Here is a 14,519-nt window from a genome sequence, read left to right as displayed (position 1 = left end):
TCCTTCACTCTTCAGGGAAACTCGAACTGTTATAGAGTGAGATTTCCAGTCGTTTGTTTGTATTTCTGTGGCCTGTTCAGATTACCATTTTTTCCTCCTGTCCACAGAAAATAAAGGGGAAAAAATGAGAGCTTAAAGCTTTTCTTTGAATTCTAATTCTGGCCAATTAAGAATGGAGAGAGAGGGATGGAGTGAAAGGGGGGGGGAAAGGGGGAGAGAGAGAGAAAGAGAGGGGGAGAGAGAAAGAGAGAGATATTTCTCCCTATCTTGTGTTTACCACTACACTCTACTATAATGGGATTTTTATTTTCACCTGAGAAAAATAAAGTAAGACATCATGGGGAGATGGCATTTGGATTAGAAAGATGTTTAGGATTTGGATAGGCTGATTTACTTGCTGTAAGGGCATAGGAAGAATATGCTAGAAAGGGGGAATGGAGAAATTAAAAGTATAGAGATGGGACAGCAATTGCTGTTTCAAGGAATAGTAAAAGGGACTTAGAATCATTGAATTTTGTAGCTAAAATTTATCTGAAAGATTATCAGATTCCATCATGTGTTTGTATAGAGGAGGAAAGTGATATTAAAGTTGATATTAATCAACAGACATTCATTCACTTTTCTCAGTAGCACATCGGGGTCACCAGCCTCAAAGATAAAATGGATCAAAATGCTATCTTATTTGGTAACATTCTGAACTTCACTGCTTGGAATGAAATTGGCAATTGTGAAAATAAGTGATAGTCAACAAGTTCCTAAAACTTTCTCATGAAATCTGGAGAGTAAAAAGCAAAATGTTTTCCTTTCTCCTAGTGTAACTTACCAAAGTGATGCCTGCTAATGCATAAGGAAATACTTGTAGTGGAGTGCAATAAACCAAGTGCATAACCGATTTCAAAAGAAATGAGGCCAATTTTGGGAAATGGCCATGACAGAAATAGGGACCCTCTCACTTATTCAGGGGTGGGAAACCTTCAGCCACATGTGGCCCTCTAGGTACTCAATTTTGGCCCTTTGACTGAATCCAAACTTCACAGAACAAATCCCCTTAATAAAAGGATTTGTATTTTTTTTGTAAAACTTGGACTTGGTCAAAAGGCCTTTTTCCACAATACATATGTTTGTGCAAATATCTATACATATGCACATATGTATTTGTATGCATTAATTCTATTCTGGAGAATTCTTGTGCCAAAGCCTCAGTTCCATAGCATGGCCTTTCAAGGGGTGAAGCAGCATTGCCCATTCCCCATTGAAAAGCAATGTGATATAGTAAATAAAGCACTGACCTGGGAATCAAGAACACCAAAGTTCAAATCTAACATGGATTTTTTTTCACATGTTATGTGACCTTGGAGTAATTATTTAACATTGCTAATTCTCAATTCCTGTCTCAGTAGAATGAGGGAAATAATGCCTGTGGTACTTCCCTCAAAAAGTTGTTATGAGGATAAAATAAGAAAGTGGATGCAAAAGTTAAAGCACCATTTCAATGTTGGATGGCAATGCTTGTGGTAGTTGTTAAAATAGGATCGGAGGTGTTAGGGGTTGAGTTATCAGGTCACATTAGTTACCACTAACTGACCCAAGTGATGAGTGAAGCAGCTGCTCTTTGTTCTGAAACTGATGAGAGGCACACCTGGACCATTCCATCCCAACTGGCTTCCATGCTGCTTAACATACAAAACATTCCATCTGTGATCCTTTGCCACTATACAGACTGTCTCGTTCAGTATGCATTTCCCTAATGCCAGCTCCTAGTCTCCTCCTTTCCTGACTGTCTTCTGTATGACAGAAGTTACCCTTCAATAATTTATGCTGAAGATGGATCTATTTCCAAATTGCCTTTGAAAAGCGAAATGTCATGATTCCTCCCCAAGCACAAATGCAACCAAAATCATCAAGATCCTTTATTTCTAGCTGACTGCCTTTTCTCTTTTCTCCTGAAAAGATTAATGAATAGAAAGAAAAAAAAGGGAAACATGCTGCTTTTGAAATTGAGGATTAGTGGAGGGGTGAATAGGAAGATTAATACTGGGTAGGAAAGATCAAATACACAAGTTTAGGACTGGGGACACTTGGTTGGACAAGAGATCATGTGAAAAACCCTTGGGAATTTTAGTATATTACAAAATCAATAGGAATTAGCAATTTGATGTGGCATCAAGATAGCTAAATGTATGAGATATCACGTCTAGAACAGGGAAGACAATAGTTGTACTATACCTGTTCTGAGCACATTTGGAGACCTGATTAAGTTCTGGGGACTGCATTGTAGGAGGTATACTGGCAGGCTGATGTCATGATTTAAAGTAACCAAGATGATGAGGGGACTAAAGGGGATTCCAAATAAGGATTTATTAAAGAAACTAAATTAGCTGAATGTTGGCCTGCAGAAGAGATTTAGGTGGATAAGACAACTATCTTCAAAGTCTGAATTGATAACCTACATGAAAGAAGAATTAGACTTCTTTTGTTTTGTCATAAAAGGGCAGAACTAAATAGATAGCTGATTCAGAAAAGAGAAGAGTGAAAAAAGGAAAATCTTCCTAAGGGTGACCCAGGGCCTAGCACCAGTTGGTGTTTAATGCTTGCTTGACTTTTATTTATTTTAATGCTGAATTTCACAAACTCAAAATAAAAAGACATTCCCATATGCACAGTAGAATAAGAAACATTCTCAATTTTATGAGATTCAGATAGAAACAATACAAGGTCATTTTCAGATAGAAATGATACAAAGTCATTATCCTGCTATTATTCTTTTATATTCAGTTGATTATTAAACAGGTGTTGGTTGGCTGGATTTTGGTTGGTTTTTTTTTCATAATTACATTTAGAATGTCACCTCATTCTCTGCAGACTCACTCAAATCATCATCAGCACAACTCCAGTAGCTGATGCGATGACATATAACTTGTCTTATTCCGATATAATTTTGTTCTCCTTTGCTAGATCCCTATATTTTGAAAGATTTTTGTTTCATCTTGCTTAGAAGTTAGGACTATTTGGTATAGTAATATCTATGAAAATATTCTTAAGTTTTTGTAGGTCAATATTATGTCTAGATGATTGTGGACAACAATTTGGCCTGTGATAATGGTCCAATTACAGTATACTACGTTAGGTAAATTCTACAGAATTTCTAGTGTAGGGATCTATTATTTGTCAATTCAGGAAAGTAACAAACTTCTAATTGAGTCTCTTCTTGAATCTTAGCCTTTACATGTGCTCCATCTAGAGATAAACCATTCTGTTTTCCTTCAACAAATCCAATGACATATACCTATTGTTAATATCATTAATATCAGTACTTATTCATGCATTCATGCATTCATACATTCATTTATTTATTGAGGAAATAGAAATGCCATTAAAAAAAGAAATCTAAAAAAAGCATCTCGATAAGACCACATATAAACACAGAAGGTCCAAGCTGAAGCCAACCAAATTTTGAAAGGGTTAGAAGATAAATAGTTAAGTTTTCTAAAGAATGGGAAGACATCAAAGGCTTAGAGTTAACCTTAGAGTTTACTATCATCATCATCATTATAACTCATAATAATAAACTAAAAGACAAGTAAGAGAACCTAATACGTACCTAAATATACTATTTATATAAAGTTTTGTAAAAGTAAGCTACACATACATTAAGGGACTGCTTGTTGAGGCTTTTATAAGGGAATAAATAGGTTTTCACAAGTATTATTCCACAATAGACCACATCTTGACCACCACACAAATGACTGAAAGACAGAGAATACACAATCACATTGAGCCAATTATTTATTGACTATAAGAAATGTTTGATTCAATATAGCAAGATACCATCTTAAAGCCTTCCCACCAATAATGTGTCTCCCAAACACTTACCAGAATCATACAATATTGCTTGAAAGATACAGAAACAGAGATAACTTTGTTGGACAACTTCCAACTATTAAAATCAAGTGAGGTATAAAACAAGGATTTACATGCTTACCAAATATATTCATTACTATCATGGAGAATGTCCTGCACCAAGTCCAGGTCCATGTAAACGTCAAGGTTCTCTGAAGACTCTTGGTTGTGAATAACATTGTACTGAGTTCTTTAAAGTCTGTACTGTTTTTGTTGTTGTTAAGTTATTTTTCAGTTGCGCATGACTCTCTGTGACCCCATTTGGGGTCTTCTTGGCAGAGATACTGGAATGACTTACCATGTCCTTCTCCAGCTCATTTTACAGATGAGGAATTGAGGCAAACAGGATTAAGTGACTTGTCCTGGGTCATACAACTAGTATGTGTCTGAGGGACACTTACTCTGGAAGATGAATGTTTCTCCAGGCCCAGTACTCTATCTACTGTGACACCTAGCTGCCTCTCTGGAATGTTTTAGAGTTTCACAAATGAGAGCAATAATTACTCAACAGAGTTTAATTTAGCTATCGAAATAAGTAAAACCAATTTCTCTCCACTGATTTCTAGACACTTCCTAATCTGGCCACACTAGGCTATTCAGTGTTCCTAAAAATTTCCCCCCTCGCCTTTGTGATATCCATTATGTCATGCTGTTATCTTTGAAAGCCTTCTCCCCCAACTTAATCTCTCTGCTTTCAAAAATATTTTCATCTTTTAAAGCCCATATATAACATCACCTCCATGATGTCCTCAGTGATTACTCTATCTCAAAATAATCTCTCCCTGTTGTATCTTATCAATATTTTTTTTCTGTACCTTTTTTCTAGTACTAGTTAAAAGGATTTTTTTTGGGGGGGGAAGGAAATGGCAGTTAAGCCACTTAACTTCTTTTTGCCTCAGTTTCCGGAATTGTAAAATGGGAGAAGGAAAATGGTGCAGTGGATAGAGCACCATCCTGCAGTCAAGGAGACTCGTCTTCCTGAGTTCTAATCTGGCTTCACACACTTACTAGCTGTGTGACTCTGGGCAAGTCACTTAACAATGTTTGCCTAGTTACTCATTTGTAAAATGAACTGGAGAAGGAAATGGCAAATCATTTCAGTATCTTTGCCAAGAAAGCCCCAAATGGGGGTCATGAAGAGTTGGACATGACTGAAAATAACTGAACAAAATGGAGATAATAGCAGTCTGTACCTCTCAGGATTATTGTGCAAACTGAAATAGATAATACTTCTAAAGTGTTCCGCACTATACCTAGCACATAGTAGGCACTTAATAAATGCTTCTTATCTATCTATCTAAAAATAAAGTTCACGGTAAAGCATTCTCAGGTAAAGAAACCCTACTATTGTGCTTTGCTTGCTCTTTAGCAGCTAGGTGGCTTGGAGACGTTTAGCAGCTAGCAGATTTAGACATAAGTCTAAATCCTTCTTCAAACTTACTCTTGTGTGATCCTGGACAAGTCATTTAACTTTTTTCAGCCTCAGTTTCCTCATTTGCAAAATGGGAATAATATCAACATTTACCTCGCATGGCTGTTTCGAGGCTCAAATGAGATAACATATGTAAAGAGTTTTACAAACTTTAAAATACTGTAGAAATGTTAGTAGCATTTTTTTTGTTCTTTGTATCTTGTGTAAATCATAGCACCTGGCATGAAGTAGGCACTCAATACATTCTGGTTATTGATTGATTCCTTATTATAGATAAAAGAAATTATAGTTGAATATTTCTATGAGGAATAAGACAAAGAGTGGCTGATTCCAGGATCAACATTTTGGTTATGTTTTTTTTTTTCAAAGGATCCCCATAAAGCCCAGTAAATTCTCTGTTGGCTTTCAAACCTGACTTTTAGAATACCTGAGCTCTTATCCCCAGACCTGTTATCCTCAGGCCAGTAGCATTATGTGTTCTCTTTTCCAGTGGCAATGCTGTTTCTTGACTGCCTGCGTTGTTAACTTAGTTGATTCTGACAGTCATAGAACTATAAATTTAGAACTAGGAGAGGATTTATATATTATCTCATCCACTCCCTTCATGTCACAAGTGAAGAAATGGAAACAGAGAGGTCAAGTGACCAGAGTCACACTAGTAAATGGCAGAGACAGAATTTAAAAACAAATCCTCTGAATCCAGGTGAGGAAACTAAGGTTTAAAGATATTAAATGTCGTTATTGAGAAAAGAAGTAGTGCCACAATGAGAATCCATGATTCCTGGTCAAATAGTATTCCATCTATATATACAAGGAGATATACAAGGCCATATCTCTATAATAAATTGTCAAACGGACCAGATGAGCCTTAAGGAACAAACATAATAGTATGAAGCATTATATCATTTGATCTTGGATCATTAACTTACCTTTTTTAGATTAATGTTTTCACCAGGAAGCATAATGACCATGCTCAGCTCCTCACCCACATAGGGGAGCCTCAGAATATTTTTGGACACTTCCTTTCTGTAGATAATTTTAAATGTTTCTTCCTTAAACATCATCTGCACTGGCCTTTTCTCATTCTGGTGGGGAAAAGGTGAACATGACATTAACATCAGATTATTCAAGGTGCTAATAAAACTTACTGAAAAGATGCACTCGACTTAAGGAACTCTTTATAATGCATACAAAGAAATTATTATTTCTGTGGCTTTGTCAGTGAATGCAAAATGTCATCAACTAAAAGAGTCTTCAGTTAAAAAAGAAAAAAAAATAGACCACCTCAACTTCCAAGCTATTGCAACAAGGTAGAGATTTCTTTATTCAGTAAAATTACATGGAACCCTCTTTGCTTTATATAACAGGAAGTCAGGGTTTTTCCCATCTGACAAAATAAAAGAGGTACAACATTATCCCCCATTTGCCATAACACCTGCTTGAGTAAATATGAAACACTTAAAAAGAAATCCTAGCACTGTATCTCCATTTTCCTTATCATGCTATTAAGCTACATTTGCTACAGGGTGGAACCATGTAAAGCATTTAGAAAATAACCCATTCCTATTTCCAACATGACCACTTATGTAAGACTACAGTTAAGCGTATTGGTGAGGGAGCAGGGTCTGGATGGAGAGGAGAACAGAACCACTGAAGAGGTGAGAGATTTCTGAGCCTATACAAGTAGGCTCAGCAGGCTTCTCTGGGTTGGCAATATCTGGCTCATCACAGCCTTTGTTTCTTCCATGATACTTCTGCTTCAGTGGTCTGCCAGTGGTGATTGATATGCTGTGGAGGAAGCAGGAGAGCATTGGGACTAGACCAATACAGGTAAATGGAGACCTCAGGCTCTCAGGGTATGGCCATATTGAACCTAACAGGGCCTTTATTATTGGTTCCTAGGTCCAATGGGGCAGGCCCCACATGTATACTTCAGTTTGAGATCAGGGAAATGGCCTCTCACAGAGCAGGCTCAGAGGAATGAGTGTACAACACACACCACTCTGCCCAAATCCCTCCTGCGGCAAAATGATGTCAGGAAGTAGGATAGGGCCTAATTTTCTTTGCCTTCCCATTGATAAGACATTCAGTACAAGAAGCCATAATAGATGAAGAGTTCTGGTGGTACAGGAGCCATTTACATAGAATCTGAAGATCTGAAAGAAGTATAGAAAATTATGGTAATGACCCCTAGCAGAATGCATATCTTCAGAAGAAATGTGGGAAGCAAAACCTGCAAGAAAAAAGGAATAGAGACAGAAAGGAAAGCAATGAGATGAGATTTTCCAGTCCCACTTATACAGAATAAATGACCAATATGAAGGCAGTGAGTAGAGTGTTCCCAGCCCAGCTTAACAAGTAGAGATTTTTTTTTTTTGCAGGAAATTGTTCAAGCAACAATTCTGAAGGACAGAGATGCAAATATCCTTACATGGGTGAACCAGTTCTTACTCAGTATATGTAGAGATAGGGCCATAATGGCCCCCCTTAAAGCAAAGGGAGGGAGAAAGAATGACAGATCCTAGAAGGAAGGATATTATTATCATGGTAAGAGAATCAGGAAGGTTGAAGCCTGGGTGTGGCAAGGGACCAACTGTGGGTGTATTCAGGCATATTGCCAGAAGCTCTACCAACCCTTAGTCCAACCTCAGAATTGATAGACAGCAGACACAGCAAAGCAGAAGTAAAACTGTTGAGCTGGTGGATGTAGGCTACACCATTCCATGGCCACTGAATTATTGACTCTCTTGGAAGGAGGTAGAGTGAGTAAGCCGTAAGCACCTCTTATGATAACATTCATTCTTCTCATTACTTGTTAACCAGTTGATTTCCACCCTCAATTGCACCCCGCTTTCCTTTTTTTTCTTTGTTTGTTTTTGCTACACACCCTGCTTTTCCCAAGGCTTTATAAGTATTGAAAGTTTCACACGTTAAGTCATTTTGGGCAGTAAAAGAACAAATAATCCCTTTTTGTTAATCTACCTGCCAGCAGTGATTGATAAAATTGATTATAATTTACCCAGAAACTCTTCTCTTGAAAATTTTTACTTACAGCAAGTAGGAGAGTCACTTGGTTGGATCTACTTTTAAGGAAAATTATTTTGGCAACAATATGTAGGATGTACTGGAGTGGGGAGATACTTGATGCTGAGAAGAGGCTATTATAATAATCTACAGTACAATAATACAAGAGGTGATGAGGGCATGGACTAAGCAGTAACTGAGAATAGAAGAAGGAGCCAAATATGAGACGTTGTTAAGGTAGAAAAAGCAAGATTTTGCAACTGAATGGACATGTGGGGTGAGGGAGCATGAAGATAATGCCAAGTTTATGAGCCTAGGAGACTGGAAGAGTAGTGGTGCCTTTGACAGAAATAAGGAGGCTGAGAAGCGGGAGAGGGGATTTGTTATGAACACAAAGGACTGATTTAAGAGGACTGAGGCAGAGTTAGAGATGGAAAGGTAGGAATTGTAGAGTTCAGCATCATAGGAGCAGCATCTTTGAGTGATGGTGGAATCTCCAATGTAGTCACCCCTGAGGGTAGCTGAAGTGAAGTTACGATGCTGGTCATAGGCGATAAAGAAGTCAATGAAGTGAGATAACAGGGACCTCAGTACAAAGGGACATCAGCACAGGTGTTTAATTTTCCAACTACAGTGCAGAGATGGGGATGTGGAGGAATATTCTTTTAGGCATTGGAAGTCCTTGAGAAAGAAGGATCTATGACATGGAGGCTGGTATATAACAGAAATAAGGACTTCAATTGGTGGAGGGAAAGAAGGTAGATGCATAGTGTGAACCTCAGAGGAGGAGAGGTTTCATAGAGAATAGGGAGACACTGCAAATTATAGCAAAAGAAAGAATCTCTGGAAGGGGCAAGGAGGATTTCTCTTGGTCCAGTGTGTTGTTCCATACCAAGAGAAGATCAATATGTACTGGAGATAGTAACCCATGATACACTAACAGGTTTCCACAAATATCAAAAGCCAGAGTAACAAATAAAGAGGTTCAGTTTAGAGAGGAGCTCATTAACACAGCCGGGAGTATGGCCACTTTTCAGAGGAACACAATGGAAGGGGAATGCAGAGAACTATGTACCTATGGAGAGGATAGTGATGATAGGCCTGGAAAAAAAAAAGAGTATACTGAGAGGTATCAGGGGAGAGATTTCCATTCAACACTTATTTCCCTCTGGCCTTAGAAGACCCTAAAACCTTGTTTAGAATTGCTTCCTAGAATGTAGGATGTTTGTATGCTCGGGTTGATCTGCAGATTATTTAAAGTTTCCTATGTTTTGAAGATAGGTGATACAATGGATAAAAAGTTAGACCTGATGTCAGGAAGAACTAAGTTCAAATCCAGCCTCAGACACTTACTAGCAGTGTATGACCCTGGGCAAGTCACTCAACCCCATTCTGCTTCAGTTTCCTTGTAAAGTAGAGGTAATAATAGCAAATGCTTCTCAGAGTTGCTGTAAGGATAAAATGAGGTATCTGTATGCAAACCTAAAAGCTCTAGGGAAATTCCAACTAGTAGCTGTTACATGTTATATGTCATGAGCGGATTACTACATGGGCCATAACAACAACTACAGACTGATCCAAAGGACAAAAGACTCATTTCTCCTTCCACATGACTTCCTATGTGAGCTTCAACTCAACTGAAACTTTCAGCATTTGGGACCTTTTTTTTTTTTTTTTTGCTAGGCTCCAAAAAGGTTTTGTTCCCAGAGACCTCCCTCATAAATTTATGAAAACTGTTCCCCAGACTCCAACCATTCCATTTTAATTTCCTTTTCTTTTTTTTTTTTAGGCAATTGGGGTTAAGTGACTTGCCCAGGGTCACACAGCTAGTAAATGTAAAGTGTTTGGTCTGAGGCAGGATTTGAACTCATGTCCTCCTGACTTTGGGGCCAGTGGTCTATCCACTGTGCCTCCTAGCTGCCCCCCATTTTAATTTCCATCTCTTCCTGTAAAGGAAAAAAATAGTAACATCTAGTTTTCCTTGTGTTCCCAGAAGCTGAGGAAAGGTGTCACAGGGAAGATGAAGGGGAATATTGGTGTCAGGAGCTAAGCACTAAGGTTGGTGACAAATGAACTGATAGATAATACCTTTTGGAATTGGGGTGTGGACTGAGGAGTGAGGCATCATTATGGGGACAGGCAGAGGGCTCCATTAGTAGCCAATGTTTCATTAACAAAAACTGACCATGAAATGCACTAGGGAGCATTGGCTTCTAGCCCTACCTTTACTTTTCATGCCTCAAATGAAGGTACTAGGCACACACTTTGAATATTACAGCTTTCAAAGGACAAAGATGCACAGAAGCATACACAGGCAATCCCAGGTAGACAATTTCTGAATCAAGAATTTTATTTTTGGATTATTATCATCATGTTGATAAGGACCCTTTGGATTATACATACATAAGAGTCTGGGTAAAACAGGTATAAATAGCAAGACAGTAACGACTCCATCAGGGGTCTTTATGGAGAGATTACTTTGCCCAAAAACAAAATGTTTTTTGAGCTGTTATCTCGGATAAGAAAAAGGAAAGGATGGTCAACTATGAATCGTGGAGTAATTCTTGCACATCGCTTCATCATGACAGCTGCAGTGGCACAAGCTGCTTCTGTGCCTTCTTCATTAACTTCCACAAAAGCTTTGTGTACAACCTTGGATAGATACAGGTCATGCCTGGCTGACATCCCAGAAAAGTCAGCCTTGGATCCATCAAAGGCATCTGACATCCCCAATTTTCGAAGAATGAATTCCATATCTAAATTCTCCTCCAATTTAAATCTGGGAAGGATAACTTCCACCTCAGTTTCATCCATCATTTCTGGATTTAACCAATCTGCTAATTTCTCAGAAGTAAGTCCTTTTCCCAACTAGAAATAAAAAGAGTTGTATCATGTAAGTCCCAAAGGATTTGATTTAATTAGACAAATATTCCTATACTATGTACTTTATGCAAAGTTACTGTGCTGGGTGTGGTGGATCCAAAGGAGAAAAAAGGGGGGGCATTTATGCCCCTAAAGAGCTTCTGTTCTACTTGAAAAGTTAGAAAAGTGATAAATACACAACCAAGCCAAACACATACAATCATTCTCTCTGTCTCTGTCTCACGCACACAAACACGCACGCGCGTATGCACACAAACACACACACACACACACACACACACACACACACCACACCCATTCAACTACAGATTGATACCTCTCTTTTCTGTACTTTCCTTCAGAGGACCTTAGATTTAGAGCTTGAAAGGTACCTTAGAGACCATCTGTATAACCCTCCATTTTACAGATGAGAAAATGCTTCAGTCCCACGGGTGGTAAGAAGCTGAGCCAGAATTCCAACCAAGGTCTTGGACCCTAACTCCAAATACAACCTTCCTTTCCCCTGCCTTCCCCACCCCACAAACTTCTCACTTAAAAGAATCCATACCATCCTAGTTTAGCTCAGAAAACAGCTTTCATTCTCTTACTGCCCCCTTTCATTACTACCTTCTAATCTTAAACTTCTCTAGCACTTTGTTACCCTCCAAAGCACTTTCACATATTATCTCATTCCCTCTTCACCCCTCACAATAGCCCTTTAAATTATTTCAGACACAGATTATCCCTATTTTACAGAGGGGGAAACTGGCTCAAAGAAGTTCCATGATTTCCTGGGTAGGCAAAATACTGACTTTTCAATTGGCAAGGCTGCACTCAGCATGACTTAATGCTGCACTTTTCCTTGTATTATGTATTTACTGGAGTGGCTCATAGTCAAGACAAGAGCTCATCTTAACCAGATTGGGAATCAGTCATTGGACTCTCTGGGATTCTAACATGGGAGTTCTCCTTTAATGAAGCAATCAAAGGCAACCTGTTCTGTGCTTGCTGCTGACCTATTTATTTACCCAGACTTCCTTCCTCAACCATGTCTCTAGGTCACAGTGATTCCCAATCACATTTCCAGCTTTGCTTATGTGGTTCCCATTCTGCTCTGTCTGCCCACATCAGCAGGATGTGGAAACCAACTCCCCTTCCCTTCTAGGAAATCAAGACCCTGAAATGTTCACAGAAGCTCTCTGGTTATCTCTAACTGTCAGTCACTATTCCTAGTGAATTGATCCCTTAAATACCAAGGGCTCCTCCCCTTTCCCACTGCCACTACCATACTCTATATCTTTGTGATCTAACACCTACAAAGATATCAGTGTAACCTCTAGTCACTGACATCTAGGACAAGATGATTCATTTTAAAGGACTTGATTATTATACTGCTATTGCTGCTATCTGTCCTCTGTTCTTGAAGAGAACCATGATATCAGGGAAGTGATGCCATGACATGCAAGTGAACTAGATTTAAGTGAGGGAGGGCTATGCAAAGTCACCAGCCTCACTTTCTCCTCCAGAGCCATCTGGGTCCAGTGGCCAGATATGGATCAGGACAACTGGAGATGGCCCAGGATGCAGTTGTTGTTATAGCCAAAATCCGATGTTGTGCCTACAGCTCTGAATCAATTTTTTAAAAAAATTTTCTGGAAGTAGGTATCAACAATAATACTTTTCTCACTGTTTTTAGATCCATGTTCTCATCTGGAAGCAAAATTATCATGTCCATTTGTCCTCCAACATAAGGCAGAACCAGGATCTTGGTAAACACTTCTCCTATGTAGGTCATGCTAAATGTAGATTTCTGAAACATCATCTGTACTGGTTTCTGCTTCTCCTAAAAGAAGATAAATAAACATGAAACTGAATCCAGGGAAACAAAAGGGGGCAGATAAAATCACTACAATTTACTAAAAAAAGAATGTATTTGTATGCCCATATTTCACATCTTTAGACTGTAAACCCTCTGAGGGTAAAAATCAAGTGTTTACAGAGTGATACCTTAATCCCCTGGGGTTTGTTTCTTCATTAGCAAATATACTACATTTATCTATAGAAAAAATACACCTTTTATCCCTTGATGTGAAATAGAGCTGCTATTGGCAGGTATATATGAATAAAAATATCTCTAATATCAAAGCAGTATTTCCAAGGGTCCCTCAGTTTCCTTTTTCTTTCTTTGGGACTTCTGTTAATTAAGGTAGTTAGGGCTCTCCTGTTTTCTTCATCCCCTTCTGACCATAAGAACAAGGAAGGTTTGGGGAAGATGGTAGAGTAGGTCAGAAAATTTCAAGCTCTCAAGATTTTCTTCACAAAAGAGATAAAACAGCACCTCTGGGCAAACACAGAGCAATGAAAACAGATAAGAGTAGAGGCAGAACATGGATCCTCCTGGCACAAGCAGAGAAGATCTGAAGAAAAATCCCAGGATGAGATTTCTTTCCTCCCAGTGAAGAGTAAACACCTCCAGGCTAGGGACCAAGGTAAGCCCTGGGGTTAGATGGTTTGGGGTGCTGCCTCAGCCCCAACCACGGGAATCTTTACAAACCCTGGGACAGTGAGGAGCACTGGGAGTCTGACCTAGGGAAGAACTAGGGAACCTCTGCTGGCAAGGAACGCCACACCCAGAGTTCCTCACCCAGGGGTGAGAAGGAACTAGCACGTGCCTGGTAAGTGAAGAAGCAGTTGGAGGGGAGGGGGAGTCTCCAGCCATAGGAACTTACAGGAGGCTGGAGGTCTTGGTTTGAGTTCAAGGTCACAGCGGAGAACTGAAGAGCATTAGAGGCTACAGCCACCATCCCCCATCCCCCAGGACTAGAGGTGACCATAAAAACTAAACTATTACAAAAAAAAATGCACAGGCAAAGGAGAAAGAATCCAACCATAGAGAGCTATTATGGGAATAGAGAAGACCAGGGTTCATCTTTGGAGGAGGATACTGAAGGAAAGAAACCCTCTTCTACCACAAAGAGTAATGTCAAGTGGTCACCTCTGCCCAAAAAGAAATAATTGAAGAACTAAAAAAAAGGCTTTAAAAATCAGATGAGAAAGATTGAGGAAAAACTAAAAAGAAAAAGAAGAAGAATCCAACAAAAACAAGATTATGAAAAGAAAGTCAACCAATTAGAAAAGGAGATCCAGAATCTTCAGGAAGAAAATGACTCCTTGAAAATCAGAATCGGGCAAGGGGAAGCCAGTGAACTTATAAGAGACGAAGAAATTCTAAAAAATATGTGTAAAGAACGAAAAAATAGAAGACAATGTGAAACAAGAAAAACAACCGATCTGGAGAACA

The 14,519-nt window shown here is 38.9% G+C and overlaps 1 protein-coding gene across 5 annotated transcripts in view; it reads right to left on the bottom strand.

Moving 5' to 3' along the window:
• Positions 1–10,683: 10,683 nt before the first annotated feature.
• LOC110214757 (serpin B6-like) overlaps positions 10,684–14,519 on the bottom strand; it is a 33,690-nt gene continuing 29,854 nt past the window's right edge. For 4 of the 5 annotated variants that reach the window (XM_020995813.2, XM_020995814.2, XM_020995810.2 and 1 more), the window contains exons 6-7: positions 12,897–13,061; positions 10,684–11,224 (exon numbers count right to left, since the gene is read on the bottom strand). In XM_020995813.2, the coding sequence (XP_020851472.1) occupies positions 10,820–11,224; positions 12,897–13,061 (570 nt within the window). In that variant the 3' untranslated portion in view covers positions 10,684–10,819. The remainder of the gene's footprint in view (positions 11,225–12,896; positions 13,062–14,519) is intronic. The other variant, XM_020995811.2, reaches the window with a different exon arrangement.

This window comes from Phascolarctos cinereus, unplaced genomic scaffold (genome assembly GCF_003287225.1).
Source record: "Phascolarctos cinereus isolate Bilbo 61053 unplaced genomic scaffold, phaCin_HiC Scaffold_4;HRSCAF=312, whole genome shotgun sequence".
Lineage (NCBI taxonomy): Eukaryota > Metazoa > Chordata > Mammalia > Diprotodontia > Phascolarctidae > Phascolarctos > Phascolarctos cinereus.
Note: the sequence above shows the minus strand (reverse complement) of the source record. Positions and strands in the feature narration are given on the sequence as shown.